This window comes from Astyanax mexicanus, chromosome 20, assembly GCF_023375975.1.
Source record: "Astyanax mexicanus isolate ESR-SI-001 chromosome 20, AstMex3_surface, whole genome shotgun sequence".
In the NCBI taxonomy this organism is placed as follows: domain Eukaryota; kingdom Metazoa; phylum Chordata; class Actinopteri; order Characiformes; family Acestrorhamphidae; genus Astyanax; species Astyanax mexicanus.
In genome coordinates this window covers 2,115,294-2,134,649 of record NC_064427.1, presented here as the reverse complement: position 1 = coordinate 2,134,649, position 19,356 = coordinate 2,115,294, and the positions used below count along the sequence as shown (strand labels likewise).

General features: G+C 38.3%; 2 protein-coding genes across 4 annotated transcripts in view; both read left to right on the top strand.

The window, feature by feature from the left end:
• The window catches only part of zmiz2 (zinc finger, MIZ-type containing 2), a 52,444-nt gene extending 40,182 nt beyond the window's left edge, over positions 1-12,262 (top strand). For all 3 annotated transcript variants that reach the window (XM_007250269.4, XM_022680824.2, XM_022680823.2), the window contains exons 7-19: positions 1,130-1,324; positions 3,145-3,246; positions 4,262-4,430; positions 5,129-5,270; positions 6,126-6,336; positions 6,484-6,589; positions 7,187-7,344; positions 7,650-7,717; positions 7,845-7,913; positions 8,164-8,408; positions 9,126-9,295; positions 9,500-9,724; positions 10,062-12,262. In XM_007250269.4, the coding sequence (XP_007250331.2) occupies positions 1,130-1,324; positions 3,145-3,246; positions 4,262-4,430; positions 5,129-5,270; positions 6,126-6,336; positions 6,484-6,589; positions 7,187-7,344; positions 7,650-7,717; positions 7,845-7,913; positions 8,164-8,408; positions 9,126-9,295; positions 9,500-9,724; positions 10,062-10,169 (1,968 nt within the window). In that variant the 3' untranslated portion in view covers positions 10,170-12,262. The remainder of the gene's footprint in view (positions 1-1,129; positions 1,325-3,144; positions 3,247-4,261; positions 4,431-5,128; positions 5,271-6,125; positions 6,337-6,483; positions 6,590-7,186; positions 7,345-7,649; positions 7,718-7,844; positions 7,914-8,163; positions 8,409-9,125; positions 9,296-9,499; positions 9,725-10,061) is intronic.
• A 2,589-nt stretch (positions 12,263-14,851) lies between these two features.
• ppiab (peptidylprolyl isomerase Ab (cyclophilin A)) lies at positions 14,852-19,318 on the top strand. Its single transcript, XM_007250271.4, has 5 exons — positions 14,852-15,054; positions 17,491-17,521; positions 17,615-17,703; positions 17,795-17,967; positions 18,843-19,318. Exons 1-5 carry the CDS (start codon positions 14,986-14,988, stop codon positions 18,973-18,975), a joined length of 495 nt encoding a protein of 164 aa, XP_007250333.1. The 5' UTR covers positions 14,852-14,985; the 3' UTR covers positions 18,976-19,318.
• The last annotated feature ends 38 nt before the right edge of the window (positions 19,319-19,356 follow it).

The window sequence follows — 19,356 nt, the reverse complement described above, 5'->3', positions numbered from 1 at the left end:
GAGCTGCGTTCTAAACCCTGGACCTTGTGTTCTTGTACTGTAAATGAGCAGTATTGTATATATTGGCCATAAAAATAATAAGAGTGGTTTAGCAAAGTTTAGTCACTGTAAACAAACAACTCTACAAAAATTGTCCATTAGAATTAAAGCATCGCTGAAAATAGTAAAACAAATACAATATAGACTACTTTTAAGAATTCCGCTATTATCTCATTGAATATGATTTTTTTTTTTTTTTATCGCTGTAAAAATGATACCAATATTATTACGTTGATAAAAACATTGATATGGCACACCTACTATGTATACTGTATAGTACTGTATTTTACAGAATATATAAAAATTATAATATTATTTTAATGAGGACAAAAGATGTCCCTGAATCCAGTTTCCACTCCTGGATTTTGTACTCACTGGAACCTCTGACGTAATTGATTGGTCGTGCAGCTTTGCAGCGTCACACCTACCAGGCATCACAAAGTCCAGGAGCAGAAACTAATTCCAAGGTCCAGATTTAAAGACCTCTGTCCCAGTTAGTTGCTAGAAAGCTACAGGTAGGTAAAACACACCAAACAAAAACAAAACAGTGTGAGTTACTACCATATATATTCTAAACTCACAAAAATTCGCTAGTTGATCACACCCTGGCTTACCGGAACACTCCGGGTTCCTCTGTGTAGCGCTGTCGGACGGCATTAGCCGCTAACCGCTAATGCTAATGCTCTAGCTTTAGTGGAAATCTGTGAATCTAAGCTTTAAGCTTGCTGTAAATAAACAGAAGCGCTTCACTCACCCAAATAAACAGTTTTCAAGAGAGAAATCTGTGTAGATTTACATCCAGCGCTCGATTGACTTACAGTTTTGTTTACTTAGTTTAGCTTTGGCAAAACCTGCTGGATTTAGAGGAACAAAATATGGTGAGACGCCTGTTTCTACTAATAGTTACTACTGCGCATAAAATGTGGTGTGCCTTATAGTGCAAAAATATGGTATTTGCTTTGATTTTATATATTAAGAAGTATCTATGAAGTTTTGTTGAGGAGTAGCACAGTGTAATAAGCAACATATTGTAAAAGTATCGTGTTTGAATAATGTTTTAATGCTTATATTTTAATATTTCCTCTCTCAGGGGTTTCCAGGGCAGCAGTATGGCTCTGGAATGGGAGCTGCTGGGCCGTATCCTGGACAGCCCATGCAGTACCACGGCCCTGGCCCCCAGCGCTCGGCCCCCTCGCCCTCCTACACAGGCCACAGAATGCCTCTCCAGCAGGCCAACATGGGCCAGTATCCTGCAGGACCAGGAAACCCCGGCCAGTACTATAAGGTAAAGCAGCAGCCCGGCAGCCCCGGTTTACAGTGTTCGCACCCTGAGACCTTTAAACGGCTATTTCCAGGAATATTTTGACCACTGATTCGCAGAGTTCGCTCTCCTTTAGAATCTTTGCTAGAGGTTTTTGACTCTGTAGCATGCTCGCATTATCAGATTTCGTGGTGAGCAGGTTCTTGCTGCTGTGTTTGTGGTGAACAAGCTGCTGCTTTGTAAGAGTGAGACCCGGTAATCTGATACTCGCTGCTGCTGCTGCTGCTGCTGCTGCTGCTACAGTGAATTGAATTGTATGTCTGAAAAGATCTCGGAAATGTCACTTGCAGCGAAAGATCAGTCGCCACTCTGTGTAGGCGTTACATCTTAGACATGTAAGAATGCAGAAATAAAGCCTCTGCTCTGTACTTACAACACATGAAGCACCCTGCCATGCATCTTCTGTTATTAAAGCAGTGTGTGGATGAGGAAAAATAATAAAAGTTCACAATTTTGTGATTACACTAATTGTAATTGATCAACAAAATCATGTTTGCCTGAAGAAAATTAAACTGTATACAGTAATACAGTAAAAATACATACGACAATACCTAAAAATACTTATTCATAGACCGGTCACAACTGTAACTTTATCCACTTGCAAAATATATGGACATATAATCATTGTTGTGGATATCCACCAATTATTAAAAATATTACCAATTATTATTTTTGCTTAGTAAGGATAACCTATTACCTTCAATAAGCCTATATGACTACTTTTGTTTTTGTTTTTTGGATATATATTATTTTTAATATTTAAAAAAATCTTTATTTATTATTTATTCATATATACAGCAAACTCCTTTTCTTTAATCTTTTTAATTTTTAATTTTATTTAATTTTTAATTTTTTAATTTTTTTTAAACCAGGCAGCATATCTTTTTTGACTCATATCCTGTGTTGTCATTTCTCACCCATTGCTTTCCACAAGAACACAGCAAGAACAATGTTTGTGTCTGAATATTTCTAAATTAAAAAGTATATATCTGATCTTTTTTTGTAGTCTAATTGTGTTATTATGCTATTATGTTATCTTTATATTTGTGGAATTTATGGAAATGGTCTTGCAATAGTTTTTTTTTTTTTTTTTTTTTTTTTAAATAATGTATCATCCAGTACACTTATTCAGACAGGACTATATATCAGTGTTTATGGTCGTGACTAATTAGTCTGTGGTGTATTTGCTGTATGTAAGTCCTTCACTGGTCACTACGAACTAAATACCAGCTCTGTTTCTGCAGCAGCGCTCGGCTACACAGTAAATTTCAGCTCTTTTCTCAGTCGTCATATTGTGCCCTAAACCGCACCGACGAGTCTGAGCGACCTCCTGATGACTGTAATGTGGTTTGAGCTGGTTGAGAGAAGTGTGTGGGCAGGTGTTTACACAAATGATTAGTGTGTGACTATTGACTTTCAGTTATTGTTAGCAGCGTTGGTCTTGTAGCTCCGGTTTAAAACTGAAGAAACAAGATTGTCCCCTTTCTGTTTACACTCGGCGATAGCTCATCAGGTATTAGCCAAACTAATGAATAATGATAAAGTTACTTGCCGTCAATAAAGCTCAGAGGAAAAAGCCGGTCGTGTATGTTTGAATACACGTTTCCTCTACAAAAAAATCTGTTTATTTTAGATTTTTCACCACTAGTTCCAAGCAAAGTTAATAAGAGAGACATTTGTATAGATGGTGCTCATATAGACTTAAAATAAAAGACTTAATCTTCTAATTATACACTGTTTTTTTTTGTTTTGAATGACATTGAAATGCCTTGTTTATTCCTTAGGCGGAGCAGTTTAATGGGCAAGGCAACAGCCATGGCAGTCTGGCCTCAGGAGTGGCAGGAGGTGGAGGCTACAGTACCTTTAACCAAGCAGCTGTTAATGGGGTCAGTGTCCTCTCTCACACACTCTCTCTTTACCTCTCTCACACACTCTCTCTCTTTACCTCTCTTTCTCTCTCTCTCTGTTTGATATTGCTGTGTGTTTCCGTAAGCCGCTGAAAACTCTTAAGTGACTCGGCTGTTTGGTTAATGGTTTATAAATTCAGGAGCCATGTGATCGGACTTTGTTACACGGGTTCTACACTCTGTCCCAACTCATTTAAAGCAGCTCCTCACTAACAAATACTGTATTTATGTGGGAAACTGAAACAAGTCTTTAAGCCTTTAATTCATTTAATGTGTCTTAAAGTTGTAGTGATTAATTTTGTGCAAACATAATTTGGAAACTAATCTCACTCATGATAGATTTTGTTTGTTTTTAGAATCTATTACTGTTTTTTTGTAGGAAGGAATGCACTAAAATGAAAAAGCAAACACAATATAATATTCAGATGGCTAAATATTGCTGAATACTAAACACGATTTTGAGACGATTTTTTTCACCATTGCATAACTTTAACAGCTTAAATGTTTTTGATGTGTTTTGCTTTCAAAAGTAAAAAGCTATTACAAAACTTTGATTAAAGATATTATAATGTTATATAATAATAATAATAATAATAACATCCCAGCAGACGTAATTTATTCCAAACAATGAATAATTTATTCTATTAGACCTTTTTTATGTATTGCATGTTGAGGGTGTATGTATATATACCTATGTTTGTGTGTACATCTATGCATACAGTACTGGATATTGGATTTAGACTTTTGTGGCGTAACAGTATATAAACTTGTCATTGATACTTACTGATTGAAAGGATTGGTAAAAAAGGGAATTTTAAGTTGTCTTTTCAATAAACACAATTTTTTACTTGTTTCATTGCTATATATTTTTGCCTGATATTTAGAGCATCTCTAGTTTTGTAGAGATGAATTAGTTCTGACTGATCACACTGACCCATTGGTACTGGAGTAAATGAATAAACCTTTTTATGTGTTTTTATTGTTTTTTTTGCAGCCCGGACGAGCAATGCCTGGATACCCAAGCTCTCCCCTCCCAGGAAACCCCACTCCTCCCATGACCCCAGGCAGCTCCATGCCTCCCTACATGTCCCCTGGCCAGGACGTGAAATCTCCCTTCCTCCCTGACGTCAAGCCCAACATCAACGCAATGCAGCCCCCTACAGGTACCACTGCATGCTATACTGGATACTTAGATCTAATTTGTATAACGATTAAAACACATACTCAATTGTTGTATGTGGGTTCGTACGGCCATGAAAAACCTGGAAAAGTCATGAAATTTGAAAATAGTAATTTCCAGGGCAGGATAAGTTTTGAAAGTCATGAAAACTTGCTTTACATATTTTTGTGTTTCTATTTATCGATGAAGAAAATCTATTTTGAGCTAACAAATACATCAGTGCAGAGTTAATTCAGTAATTTAGCCCTACACAATGGAGCTCACATCGGACACATTTTATTATAAAAACTTGTGTGTCAAATTAATTTTAGGCTGACTATAATCAATTTTGATGAGTGTTTTTTGTTTTTTCTCCATGTCTGCATTGTTTTAAACATTTTATGGTCATGAAAATGTGCCTTAAAGGCATGAAAAAAGTTTAAAAGTGTATGAACCCTGACTCATTTAAATACTTATTTTTTACATATTAATTAATATGAGATAGAAGGCGAACACGTGTTTGTATTCAGGCCAGGTTTCCCAGCTGTTCTGTTTATTGTTTATAATGGCCTTTTCTTTTCCCATTTTCCACGATTTGGTTGTTTGCAAAATCAAAACTCAGTTATAACTAAAAATCTACATTATCTAATTATAATTAGCCAAACAACCTTTTTTAAGGACACTTCTCTCACCATTCTTCAGGAAACCCCAGCGATGACCTGCGTCTGACCTTCCCTGTTCGAGACGGGGTCGTTCTAGAGCCCTTCAGGCTGGAGCACAACCTGGCCGTCAGCAACCACGTCTTCCAGCTGCGAGACTCCGTCTACAAGACGCTCATGATGAGGTGAGACTGCACTCTTCAGCCCTTTTATTTATTTAAGACTTTATTTACTCAACTCAACTCAACTTTATTTATAGAGCACTTTAAAAACAACAACAGCTGCAACAAAGTGCTGTACATAGCAAACTATAAGATAAAAAACAAAACACTAGAAACAATAAGACAAATTAAAATATAGGTATCAATAAAAATAAATTGCATTAGATAAATATATGAGCCAAGTAAAGTAAAAGTTAAACAAAATAAAATAATAAAAATAAATAAATAATTAAATAAAACAAGAACATTTAAGTCTTAAATTAGGTTAAAAGCCAAGGAATAAAAATGAGTCTTTAGCCTGGTTTTAAACGTGGACAGTGACGGGGCTTGTTTAAGACTGGTGGAGGAGAACATGATGCCAAGATGCATGAAAACTGTGATTAAAAATGTAGGGTTATTTCACCAAATATTGATTTCTAAACTTTATGAAAACTTTATGAATATGAACTTGCTTCCTTTACACATTATTTGAGGTCTGAAAGCTCTGCATCTTTTTTTTGTTTGTTATTTCAGCCATTTCTCATTTTTGGCAAATAAATGCTCTAAATTGCAACATTTTTATTTGGAATTTGGGAGAAATGTTGTCTGTAGTTTATAGAATAAAACAACAATGTTCATTTTACTCAAACATAAACCTATAAATAGCAAAATCAGAGAAACTGATTCAGATTGAAGTGAACTGAAGTGATCTCTTCATTTTTATTGCACAGTTCACAATATAGTTCAGCTTAAAAAATATCTATTTATTATCTACATATATCTTGCTTGTACTAATAAATTAAATGCTCATGTTTTTTTTTCTTTTCTTCTCGTGTCTAGGCCTGACCTGGAGTTGCAGTTTAAGTGCTACCACCATGAGGACCGACAGATGAACACTAACTGGCCGGCCTCAGTGCAGGTGAGCGTGAACGCCACGCCCCTCACCATCGAACGTGGCGACAACAAGACCTCCCACAAGCCCCTCTACCTGAAACAGGTGTGCCAGCCGGGCCGCAACACCATCCAGATCACGGTCACCGCCTGCTGCTGTGTGAGTTTTCTGTTTTAAAGCTCCTAGAAGCACAAATAATGACCTTTAAGGTGGAGCAGAACGCTGCAAGGCCTGTATTTTATAAAAAAATTGTTTATATGGTTTAACTAAATGTGAGATTTTTTCCCCCTTTCTCCCATTCTCCAGTCTCATCTGTTCGTGCTACAGCTGGTCCACCGGCCCTCGGTGCGCTCTGTGCTGCAGGGCCTGATGAAGAAGAGGCTCCTGCCGGCCGAGCACTGCGTCACCAAAAGTGAGTCTCAGTCAGTCCTACTGCTTATTTAGGCCTGTCGCAATAATTATGTTATCGACTTATCTTATGTAATATGTGGACATTAACCAGTAGAACCTGTTGAGGAAAATTTGTGGATTTATAGTTTATTAATTTTATTTTATCTAGGATACTTTAAGCATTTGTGCATTTCAATTCCAGTGTCTAAATAATCTTGATAAAATTAAATGATGTCCTGTTAGAGCAGTGTGTAACTGTCTTAATGGACAGTTATTGTTTATTGCACTTTTTGGGGGGTATTTTATTGTCCGAAAGTTGGATTTGGGAGATATTGTATAAAAATTATATATATACTCTTTAAATATATGAGTCATTCTTAATTATGATTTAGATTATTAGTTATTTCATAACTTTAGGTTTAGCACAATTTAAATTGATGTTCAAGCTATAACATAAGAGTTATTTGCAGATTTCTGACAGAAGCAAACGTCTATCTCATGTAAAAAATGTACAATCTTGATTATCCTATTATGAAAATCTCTCAGTCCTACCTGCAATATACTACTCTGTATTCTTCTGTCACTCAGCTTGTCTGTCACTTCTTCTTTTTCCTCCCAGTCAAGAGGAACTTCAGCAGCGGGACAATCCCGGGAACCCCTGGGCTGAACGGTGAGGACGGTGTGGAGCAGACGGCCATCAAGGTCTCGCTCAAGTGTCCAATCACCTTCCGCCGCATCCAGCTTCCTGCACGGGGGCACGACTGCAGACACATACAGGTGAGAGGAATAACTCTACCAGTTATTCATGTTATAACTAGACCTAGACAGTAATTCAATTTATATATACAGAAAACCTCTTCAGTTTCTGGATCAGTTTCTCTGATTTTGCTATTTATAGGTATATGTTTGAGTAAAATGAACATTGTTGTTTCATTTATTGTTTGTTTGATTGTATTAAAGTCTTAGTCACTCACTGTTAGAAAGTAATCTGGCTATTAGCAGCTGAAAACTGTATGAACTGCACATTTACAGTATTGCTATGCTTTGGTATGTGAAGCATTCTCTCTTTTCCTCACCCACAGTGCTTCGACCTGGAGTCTTACCTGCAGCTTAACTGTGAGAGAGGAACATGGCGCTGTCCTGTGTGCAAGTAAGGACTTTTATTTTCTTCTAAGCATGAATATGTAATTCATGTATACTTAGCTTTTTTTATTTAAACACAAGCTCAAGCATGGTCATGTACATTTACTGTCTGTTTCTATTCCTCGTCTTTACAGTAAGACTGCTCTTCTGGAAGGGCTAGAAGTGGATCAATACATGCTGGGAATTCTTATCTATATCCAGAAGTAAGTTTCTGTGCCTCTGTTTGACCCTTAAACCCTTTTATCTCAAACACTGTTACCTTCATAACCTCCTGTACATCACTGTCATGGGCCCTAAAATATAACCCTGTGGCGCTCCATAAAAAAAAAAAAAAAAAAACAATAACAGGTTTCCCTCTAGGATTAATAGCTGAATTACTAACATAAGGATTGAGTCAATCATTCAGAGCAAAAATGCAGCTTTTCTCACATTCTCTAAACTTCCTCCTGATAGTTCGGACTATGAAGAGATCACCATCGATCCAGTGTGCAGCTGGAAGCCGGTACCTGTGAAGCCAGACCTGCACATTAAAGAGGATCCAGACGGTCCAGCTCTGAAGCGCTGTCGCACCCTCAGCCCGAGCCACATGATCCTGCCCAGCGTCATGACCATGATCGCAGAGCTGGGCCCGGCCTCCTCGCCCTACCAGTCCCTACCACAGGGTGGCAGCAGCAGCACGCCTGATTATCCCAGCCAAGGTACTGTCATTTCATCTTAAGATAAAAGATCTTAACATAAAAAATAAGAAGTTCAAAAGAATGCTCATGTAATAAAATGTAATGTAATAAAAATATTTTCTGTATTTTTTAAATTCTGTATTTTAAAAGACATTCATATCTTAGCATATACATATCCAAATCACTCGTTTCTTAAAACATTTTTCATACATTTTTATAAAACAGTCAATTATGTCAGGAAAAACAAACAAAAAAGTCACATCTGGCACATAGGAATTTTACAATAGTATTTGAGCATGGGAAAACACAAATATGAAATAAATATATAAACAGCGACTACTTATTCACTTGGTGTTTCCATGAAAAGTGGTCGTAAGGGTTTTACATAAGTTACCCATTTGGACCATGTCCTAAAAAATCTTTTCATTTGTAAATGAGTGATAAGGTAATGTTTTTCCATAATCTGTGTATATACAAAAAGTAGTTCTTTTTTTAAGATCTTCAATCCAATCTCTTAGTCTTGTTTTCTGGAATTTAACTATTTGAACTTAAATCAGTACTTTTACACTGAGATTCTTGATAAATGAGGCACATTGTTAGAATTCTTGGGAAAAGTGTAAAATCTAATAATTATTCAGGATTTTTAAAATTATATATATTTCTAGCTCCAGGTTCTTAAACAGATTTCTTTATACATTTGGATGCTATTGGTAACCATTTCTCTTGCTCGTCTCTTAGCTGGTTCAGGATATTCTAACCAGCCCGGCTTCTCGGAATTTCCCAACGCTCCCGGCACACCGACCCTGGGGGAGTTCGCCTCGGGACCCCCGCCCCTCTCCTACCAGTCCGACCTGCCGAGTGGACTGCTGACCCCCGAGAAACCTGTGGGGCACCCCATGCCTGGACAGGTACGTCCACTGTACCCTGGATGAGGCTGTGATTGTAGTCATTTTCACAAAACACATTTTACCAGGAAACAACTCGCTAAAGGAGAAGAGCTTAACTTTCATAGTTGAAGAAAGAAATTTAGGTTTAGCTTCTGCAAGAAATTATATGAACTTACTATATAAACGTATTCATTAGCGTGTATTCCGTCTTTGTCTCCATCACAGATGCCTCACTCTAGTCGTATGGACCCATCCCACAACCCTCTACAGCAACAGCAGCAGCAACAACAGCAGCAACAGCATCAAGCTCTGCACGGTGGTTCCAACCTGGGCGGCCCAGGAGGGCCCATGCATTCGCGCAACTCCTCCCAGAATCCCCGGCTGCACACAGACAGCTTCGGGCTGGGTGGTCCTGGAGGGCCTGGAGACGTGGCAGAGCCTACCCTTGATGTGAGTAGCAAGTGTGGAGCTACTCTGAGCTTGTTGTTAATGGTGTAAAAATACATGCTCTATTATATACTCTGATAATGAACATGCTTGTGATACGCACTCATTTCTGCTGAGCTGAAAATCTGTTAATGTATATGAGTTTGAATATCAAATTTGTTATTAATTGCTTTTTAAAAGACATTTGTAAAATGCAGTTTGATGCTCTATTATCTTATGTCATAAAATGTCTCAAGTGTTAAACGTACGATAACATCTTTTATCGCAAATATTGATTTAAAAAGCTCTTTATTGCAGCTCTTTCTTTAATATTCCTCTCGTCTGTGTTCTGTTCCTCCAGCTGCTCCCAGAGCTAACGAACCCAGACGAGCTTCTGTCCTACCTGGGTCCTCCAGACCTTCCCAACAACAGCAACGATGACCTGCTCTCACTGTTCGAGAGCAACTGAGCCCCTCACAGCTCCCACAGCGCCTCCAGCTTGGCCACACCGTCCTGAAAAATACCCCCAGACCCTGCCCTAGATACTCTCAGAACGCTGACGGGGAGGTTTGGGCGCCGGGGCTGGGAATCCTTGCAGATGTGCAGATTTTGTGTGATTTATTCTTCTTTTTCCCGCCGCCACGTTCCTTGGAGACTGGAATGCTCACGGCAGCCGTTCTCGCGGCGGGGAGGGTGCGGAAGATGTTTTAATGCTACTTCAGCAACAAAACCTACATGTTAGTCTGCCTCTGAACTATGTCAAAAGATTTTATTGTTTGTTTTTCCTTTCTTTTTTTTTAATTCGGAAGAGTCTTTCATATTTCCAGCTCCTGCAAAAACCATTTGTAGAAAAGCACCTCATCTGTCAGACTTGTGCTTGGTGTATAAAAAAAATTATAGTGCGTCTGGAGGAGGGCAGTTTGTCGTTTGTTCTTAATCACGTTTTAAAATCGAGTGTGAAGTAGTACTGTCGTTCTGTAAAATCCTCCGTTTGTGTTACAAAAGGAGGAGGACCGAATTTCGATAAAAGCTACAAGCTCTTTTTAAGAAAGAAAGATACACAAAAGGGGAAAGCCAAAACAGTTCTTGCCTCTGTTTAAGCTGAACCTTGAAGTTTAAAGTCAAAGCTGGGAATGCCAATGGACCTTGCTAACAAAGAAAACAAACACACACACACACAAACACACACACACAAGACACAGACACGCCTTACCTCAACAGGTTTAAAAAAACAAACAAAAAATTAAATATATATTATAAAAAAATAAAAGGAAAAAACCCGCCAGTAAGCTAGCAGCACCCTATCCTACAGGTTCTCACTCTCATTACTTGATCTCGCAAACTTTTATCGTACTTTTACTTGAAGTCCAAGAGTCAGTTTATGCTTTGTGTTGGAAGGCGCCGCTTCGCAGTCTGCATGCCCTGCGTGTTCTTCACCTTGGTGTTTTAGAGATCAGAAATGATCAGATCAGATACGCGACTCATATCTTATAGTAGCATTGAGGAAATGTACTGTAAATGTTTGATCGCAGAACTTTGCCAAACTCGTCAGAAATGAGGGGGAATAAACAGGAGGCTCGGTCTGGAGGCAGAAGACATCCTGAGTGACAATATAGCGCTAATACCGCTGACTGTGTCGACGGACGGGCGAAAATCCAATACGTACAATCCACAGGAGTGCAAGTTTTTTTTTTTTTTTTTTTTTTTAACGCAAGCAAAAAATAAACACGTAAAATCTCAAGAAGCACACACAGATACGTACATACATGCCTCCAGCTACAACCGTACTCGCTCATCGATTCCACTCCTTGCTCTACAACTCCTCACTCAATCGCTCGTTTGCTCATTTACTCGTTCGTTTGTTTGTTTGGTATTAAACATCTATTCTACGTTTAAAAAAACTTCGTCTTCCTTTCCTGTCTGTTTGCACAGATCCTGATCTACACTGATTACAGTTCAATCACAGCCATGACGGCAGAAGGAACAAAGCCTTGATACACTGATTTACTGTTTGCCGTCTTCATGTTCTCTCTCATTGGTGGGCGTTGAGATGTTGAGTTGTTCTGGTATGCACAAGTATTTTTTGTTGGTAAAGTGGAATTCCAGTGATTTCCCAGATTTACAGCCAGTACTTAAGATGGAAATAAGGTTGTAAAGCCTCTGTAACACACCCGTAATCCATATATATATATATATATATATATATAACAGATATCTGAATCAACTTTTCTGGACATTACTCAGACTTGATCCTTCCAGCCCTGCAGTACACAGTACTGGTAATGTCTGTGTGAGCCAATGAGTGAACAGAGTCATTTCCCGAACTTGAGCATAATTTGCATTTTAAAAAATCAGTTTCATTTCAATTGAACTCAGTCACAAGACAGCACCTCACCACCTACACCACAATACAGGTGTGGCCATTCCCAGGCCCTCCCCTGAGGTAACACTGTATGATCAATTTACATACCGCTGTCCCATGACTTTTGGTGCTGCTATTTTATTTTTTTTGTACTAAATTTTGGAAAATTGGTTGGAATTCCCTCTTCTTCTTTTTTTTTTAAACGAGGAGTCTGAAACAAAAACAGGAGAGTTTTAAGGAGCACAAGCAACCCGAATCACAAACTGAGGACAGGGTATATATAATATAATCACAGGCATTTACACGCACAGAACAGCTCGCTATAAACAAAAAACAGCTCTCGAAAGAGTGTAATCAGGTCCCAAACTTTCCCAACGTTCTGCTTCTGTCTCGCCCCTCCCCTCTCGCGCCCGCGCTCGTGGCCTCCAGACGGTCTGCTCTGTAGTCTATATCAACGATACCCGAACTTGTTACTGACGAGGAGCAGTTAAAGGGGCGTGGTGTGAAATGATGTACAGATACAGAACTATAATTGTTACAGATGTGAACACACACTTCATCCTCTCTCTCTCTCTTTCTTTCTTTCTATCTTTCTAATTCTCTATCTCTCTCCATCCCATGAAAACGTCATAAAGCTCGGATGTACACGCCCACCCCTTTCACAGTTTAACACTATGACGAGCTGTGTTGGTTTCGTCAGCCCCCGTTTGCCTCCCGTTGTCCATTTCAGTTCATTTTTGCGAAGGAGAATCTGTGGACTAAAGAGAACAGTCGTCAGTCTGTCAGTCAGTCAGTCAGTCGGTCAGTCAATCTGCCACCCCGTCTGCTGTCTCGTCTTATTTTATTATTTATGGCCGCCCTCTCTGGACACGGTCAGCTCTGTGCAGTTTGTATCATAACAATCCAGGGAGTGTCAGGAGTTTATTGGATGTGCAATTGTTTTTGAAGACATTTGTGTATCATATAATTTTATCTTTGATTATATAATTATTGTTATTATAATAATTATAAAGATAATTGGTGGACCTGTATGCATCTCTCTTACGTGTGTTATCTAGCAAAGTTTATGAATTTGTTAAAAAGAAGAAGAAGAATAATAAGAAGAAAAAAAAACAGTTAATTTCCCATCAGATCTGTGACTTCCGAAGGTTTTCAATAAAAGAGCGCTGAGAGACTTTTCCTCGAGAGACCAGCACCAAGTCACACTTACTGTTAATCAAACTGTTCGAGAAAAAGAAAAAAAAAAGATGTTTGTCATGTGTAGGTGAATCTTTTAAGTTCTAACGATTGAATTAAACTTGTAAAATTGAAATCATTTTTGTTTTTTTCTAAAGATGTGAAATATTTCCATTATGTTTTTTAAGTAAAGACTTAAGCCCCACCGTGTTTCATTTGTTGAATTATTTGCCATGTCGAGACCAGCTCAGCACACCAGCGTACACAGTTCTCCTCTGCTGCACAGGATATTCAGAGCCTAACCACTGATTTATTTTTATTATTCATTATTGTTTTAAAGCCCCAAAAGGCTTGTACTAAGTAATTTTCCTTAAAAAATAATATTGAATTAATCAACATGCATAATCAAAAGAGCACACACAGTTGTGTATCGTCGCTGTACTCTGAAAAACAAGAATTTTTTCATTTTTGTCGATTTTTTGTTTACTACATAATTTGAACATGGACCAATAGAAATTTTACATTGACTTCCAATGATAATTAGGAATTTACAGTGTCTCTCCAGTAAAGCTGCTGTTTTGCAGATACACGTTTTTCATTGGACAGCAAAAATATTTAGAATTTGAATTGGTTCCAGTGAGAGTATGTCAGTTTTAAACTATTTTTAGAAGATACAGGTTTTTTTTAGGTGAGGTTTGATGGATGTTATTGATCCGAGAGGAAATTTAGGTTGTCTGTTATAAAAAAGTTATAAAAGTTGTAAAAATGTCTTGCTTAGAATCTCCAAATACGTAGTAATAATGATTCTTTTTATGCAGTTTTTTTAAATACCATGAGCAAGTTTTTATAAAATCCAACCCAGATACAGCTAAAATGATACCGAATAAAAAATCTCTATTATTGTGTAAAGTGTAATTTAATTCAGTTGGAAATACCTGGACAGACGTTTAAATGAACTCTTAACTACTTTATTAGTGTTAACAGATTTTTCTAGACCTTATTTAATTGGGGTTCGGGATTTAAAGAGTTAACAGTCGATTTAAAGGAGCCGGATTTCCTTTAGTAAACACAGCCAGCGTGCTTTCAGCAATGGGTTTTTTATATATATAAATAAATATATATTTCAGCAGTTTTTTTAGCCACTTTAAACAAGAACGCGCACGTATGTCTCTTTACCGCTTGTTTTCAGTGAACTCAGCTGATTATTAAACCTCCTTTTGTGTGGAATTAGCCTGCGCTGCGATTTCCAGCAGCCGCGCTATAATGGCGAATTCCCGGCGCAGCCGACGCCCTCGCGCCATTACAGACATCGCTGACCGCGCGAACAGCAAGGCCCCGCCCTCTTTGCATAGTGGGCGCCGATTGGTCGAAAAGCGGTGTTGTCATGTGCGCGGGCTGCGATTGGCTGGCGCGGCTGTCAGTCAGCGGCGCTCCTACGGAACTTTGCTGACCTGGAGGATTCGCCTCGCCTCTCGCTGCTTGTGGAGTCTTGCCGAAATGTATGCAAATTTGAGCTCGCTGATTGGTCGAGGCGCGCGTCAAACGCGCGGCGCTGCGTTTTTATTGGTTGAAATGAGGGAAAAAGGGGTTTGCGTGATACTTCCATATATATAGTTTTTTTTTCTGCGCTGACGTTTAGTCTGCCGATGAGCTGCGGCATCTTTGCGGGGTTTTAGTCCTAGACTAAGTTACTTTTTTTAAATAAAGAAAATTCCAGATTAGAAAAGACCGTGTCCGTGTATCTGCAATGGCCAACCCTAGGGTTTTCTTTGACATCACCGTCAATGGCACCAGTGCAGGGAGGATTGTGATTGAGGTGAGCGATGGTTTGCAGCGTTTGTTTGGCCTGGACATGCTCAAAGAATCTGGCTAACTAACTTATCTAGCTTTAAGGAAGCGTAATCCAGGTCCGGAAAGTAAAACTCCACCCCAGGATTTTGTTACATCTGTCTGGGCGACTCTGCTGCAGCTGAGCTGCCCTGGTAGTTTGAGCAAAATCCTGGTGTGGACTTTTACGGTTCTATATATTTATCAGATATTTTAATAAACTATACACCTAAATGAGGCATTTATTTAAGCAGAATTAGTTGTTTCTCTGTGTGTAATTTATTTAGTTAGTCAGGAAAGCAAGCTAACTTAATGAGAGATCGATACATATATAGATAATCCTTATCTGTGAGGAGGATGCTGCTCAGCTGGGTAGTTAGTTAAGTTAATTAACCTATGTTTGGTAGTTAAGTAGCCTGCACTAATATGCCCTCCATCTCTGTGTGTAGTGGTTGTATGTTTTTGTTTAGCTATGGCTAGGTTATAAATCTTTAAAATGCTGTGTACTGCTGAGCTGATGGGTATCAGCTGTGCCTGCTGTGGATTAAATAATTATTTAACTAGCAAGTAAATAAATAAATAAAAGTCAACGTGCAGCAGCTCTCATACACATCGATAAAAAAAAAAAAAAACAGTGAAAAGCATGCTTGAAAAGCAATCATCTGATGAGATATGAGCTAGATGTTGCAGGTGCTCTGACAAGTTGTGTTGTGCCACCTTGTCAAATCGCACTACCGTAGTGTGTCTAGCGTGCTATATTTATTTAAATAGATATATATATATATATATTTATTTATAATAAAATAAGCTGGAAGGTGTAGTTAGCTTATGTAGTTGAGATGAATAGAATATAATCGTTTTTGTATTGTTAATGTCGTTTAAATCACATATTATACTATCGTTACTCACAAGCAAATGAAAATATATATAATGATAACAGCAAGCTCAGACTGTACAATCAACTCAAATAAATCATTCTGTAAAGAAATATAATGAAAAACGAATGAAAACATTAAAAACGTGGGTCGGCGCATGCGCACTGCCGCTAAGCAGCACACATTTATGAGTAGCACAAATCGACGGAACACCAGGTTCTGATTACATAACACTTAATGGCTAGATCTCGCCCTGGTGCTGTGAACTGAAGCAGAGTTCACAATAAACAACTAAAACATAGCATAACTTTAATTATTGCGCAATTAAAGATAAAATAATATATTTATGAGTTAAGAAAATGTATGTTTGTAGTTTTAATTGTGTAGCATTTTTGTCTTAAATACGGACGCCATCTTTATATTTGTCATTGCGCAAAGCTGCCATTTTGAGTTCGATACCAGTTACAAAACGATTTAAGTTTTTTTTTTTTCATAAATATTTACGTTATTGAGCTTTTTATTGATATTTTATTGATAAGAAAACGATCCTACTTCCAGTATTTACTGCAGGGGAGTGTATCTTGTTTTGCTGCTACTTCTAATTCTCATTTCCACCTTACATAGTGTAGTTACAGCCCTGCCTCTGCGTCTAATTTCCAGTTCCACCTTAAATAGTGTAGTTGCAGTGCTGCCTCTGCTGCTGCTTCTAATTTTAGTTCCACCTTAAGTAGTACAGTTACAGTGCCGCTGCTTCTAATTCTCAGTTCCACCTTAAATGGTGTAGTTACAGTGCTGCCTCTGCTGCTGCGTCTAATTCTCAGTTCCACCTTAAATATGGTAATCACAGGTGCTGCAGCTGCTGCACCTGTTAAGGTGGAACTGTTTATAAAAAAATCCAATAAGAAGCAAACGAACACGTTTATTTACCCATAATAAAACATTGACTTTCAAAGCCAAGAGTATCATATTTTCCAAATTTTCTATATTTTTCAAACTCTTCAACTTGATAAATACGGAAAAAAACTTAAAGTATGATTAAATAAAATAAATCTAATTATTAATTATCTATTGAAGCAAATTAAATGAAATGCATTTTCCGCCCTCTGGTGGATTATTGAGTGCACTGCATGCACCACAACAATACACACAGATTTATGTTTTTTTAAATTAAATAAATTTTAAATATTATTTGAATATCGACGAATTACTAAAATAATCACACTTTTTTTCAAGTTTTTCAGAAAACATATGACAGTCCTTATAGCTATTTAAAATGGGTATTGGTTTAAAATGATTGGCCAGTCGAATCAACTAGAATTATCAATCCTAATTTAACATTTTATTTGGCAAAAACTACTGTAGAGCATTCTTACTAGCTTTATGGACTTGTGTGGAATTGAGTCTAAAGCTTTGTATTTGGAGAATCGTATGCTTTTGGAACTGACTTGCAGAATCGGAGGCAGACCAGATACTAGAGCTATTAGATCATGATCCATAAATGGCTATTGATGATGATTTTTTTTTCTTCTCCCATCTGAATGCTGAGGCAGCTGAGAGCCGATGTGGTTCCAAAAACTGCTGGTGAGCATCATCTGCATTCAATCTTTTTTTTTTATCGATGAAAAATAATTGAAATGTATTTGTGCACACTGACTCCTGTTATCATCCAAACAGAGAACTTCCGGGCCCTGTGCACCGGGGAGAAGGGCTTCGGCTACAAGGGATCTGGCTTCCACCGCATCATCCCCGGCTTCATGTGCCAGGTGAGCTGAGTTTTATACTGTACTGTTGCTGATTCAGTGGAGAATCAGATTGTCTGGCTGAACACTGATCTGAACCGTAACTCTGTGTTAGGGAGGCGACTTCACCAAGCACAACGGAACTGGAGGAAAGTCCATCTATGGTGAGAAGTTTGCTGATGAGAACTTCACCCTGAAGCACCAGGGATTGGGCACACTGTCCATGGCCAACGCTGGACCCAACACCAACGGCTCCCAGTTCTTCATCTGCACTGCTGATACCGCTTGGTAAGGAACTTGTAGAGTGCTTTCCCTGCTGCAGTGTTTGGAACAGGTCTGAAGGTACCACAAACCATATTCTGGACCAACTGAATCTACTGAACCATGGTCCAGTTTGTTTGCAGTGTGAAAAGTCTGAAGTCTTTTTGGAGAGTTTAGATCTTTAGACCGTTTACAGGAAGTATACCCAGTCTGGCTAACATCACTAATTAAACAATAGAAAAAGAAAAAGAAGTATTGTGCTGAAATCTGTCTCCCCTCTGCATACAAGCGCCAAGATTACAGTTATGGTGATTCTGTATATATTGTTACTGTAAATAAAACTTAATTTATAAATACAAATAAAAGGAATCAGAGGGGAATCTGTTACACTTATTCAACTAAAGGACGCACCTGCACCTGAAAGGTAGCTGAATTCAGCACAACACCTAGAAACACAACGTGAACGTTGCAGAATTTACAGCACTCCACCAACCAATCGAGGTCAGTTAGGGAGACTCCGTCTACAACCTAGGTTATACCTCTTAAAAAACGCCTTTGTAAATTATTAGAAGTAAAAAAATCTTGAAGTTCATGTACACATGTTAAACTACACATGTTCTTCAGTAACGCAGTATTTAACTCCCACCCAAATAATAATAGCTGTATCTCTGTGGTGGTTTTCCCTCCTGTGGGGTCCTGAGTATTAAAGAACAGGGTGAAAGGATGAAAATATAATAAATCATACAGAGAAACAGATACAGAACTACAGTCTGTGATTATTATAGAACTACAGTGAGCATAGAAACAAGGTGGTGAGGTAAATGAAGTGGCCGGCGGGTTGGTGTACATGTGACTGAAGTGTAAATACAGGTCGTCGGTCTTTTGTCTTTTTTTTCCAACAGGCTGGACGGAAAGCACGTTGTGTTTGGGAAAGTCGTTGAGGGTATTGATGTCGTCGAGGCTGTTGAGAAGAAGGGAAGCAGCAGCGGGAAGTGCTCCGCTAAGGTCCTCATTGCCGACTGCGGCCAGCTTTAAAGATCGACACCCACCCCTCCCGCCCCTCCAATCATTACGTTTTCATTTGTTAATCCCATTTTTTATTGTGATTTTCTAAGCCATTCCTCTCCTTAATGAAATACTTGTTCCACGTGTCCTGGCATTTTACGTATTATGAGAAACTCCATTTGTTTAACAAAGTAAATATTAAAGCTGGAACAAGATTCTTTATGAATTATTTTTGTTAGTAAGAGAAGTAGATCAGAATTTGTTTGTTGTTGAAGAGGTTCAGTATTCTCATGGCCTTCAAAACCACAGAGTATGATTCCTATCCTCTGGAATGTTCTGGGAACAAATGTTATTAAAATCCTTTTGATTTTGAGCTTGTGTTATTGTGATTCTTCTTTTAGCCAGCAGGGA

Bases quoted from the DNA above. Each gene is read 5' to 3' on its own strand.
- ppiab (XM_007250271.4), top strand. From the start codon at position 14,986: ATGGCCAACCCTAGGGTTTTCTTTGACATCACCGTCAATGGCACCAGT. The intron at 17,704-17,794 runs GTGAGCTGAGTT...ACTCTGTGTTAG, and splicing joins TCCCCGGCTTCATGTGCCAG to GGAGGCGACTTCACCAAGCA. The intron at 17,968-18,842 runs GTAAGGAACTTG...TTTTTCCAACAG, and splicing joins TGCACTGCTGATACCGCTTG to GCTGGACGGAAAGCACGTTG.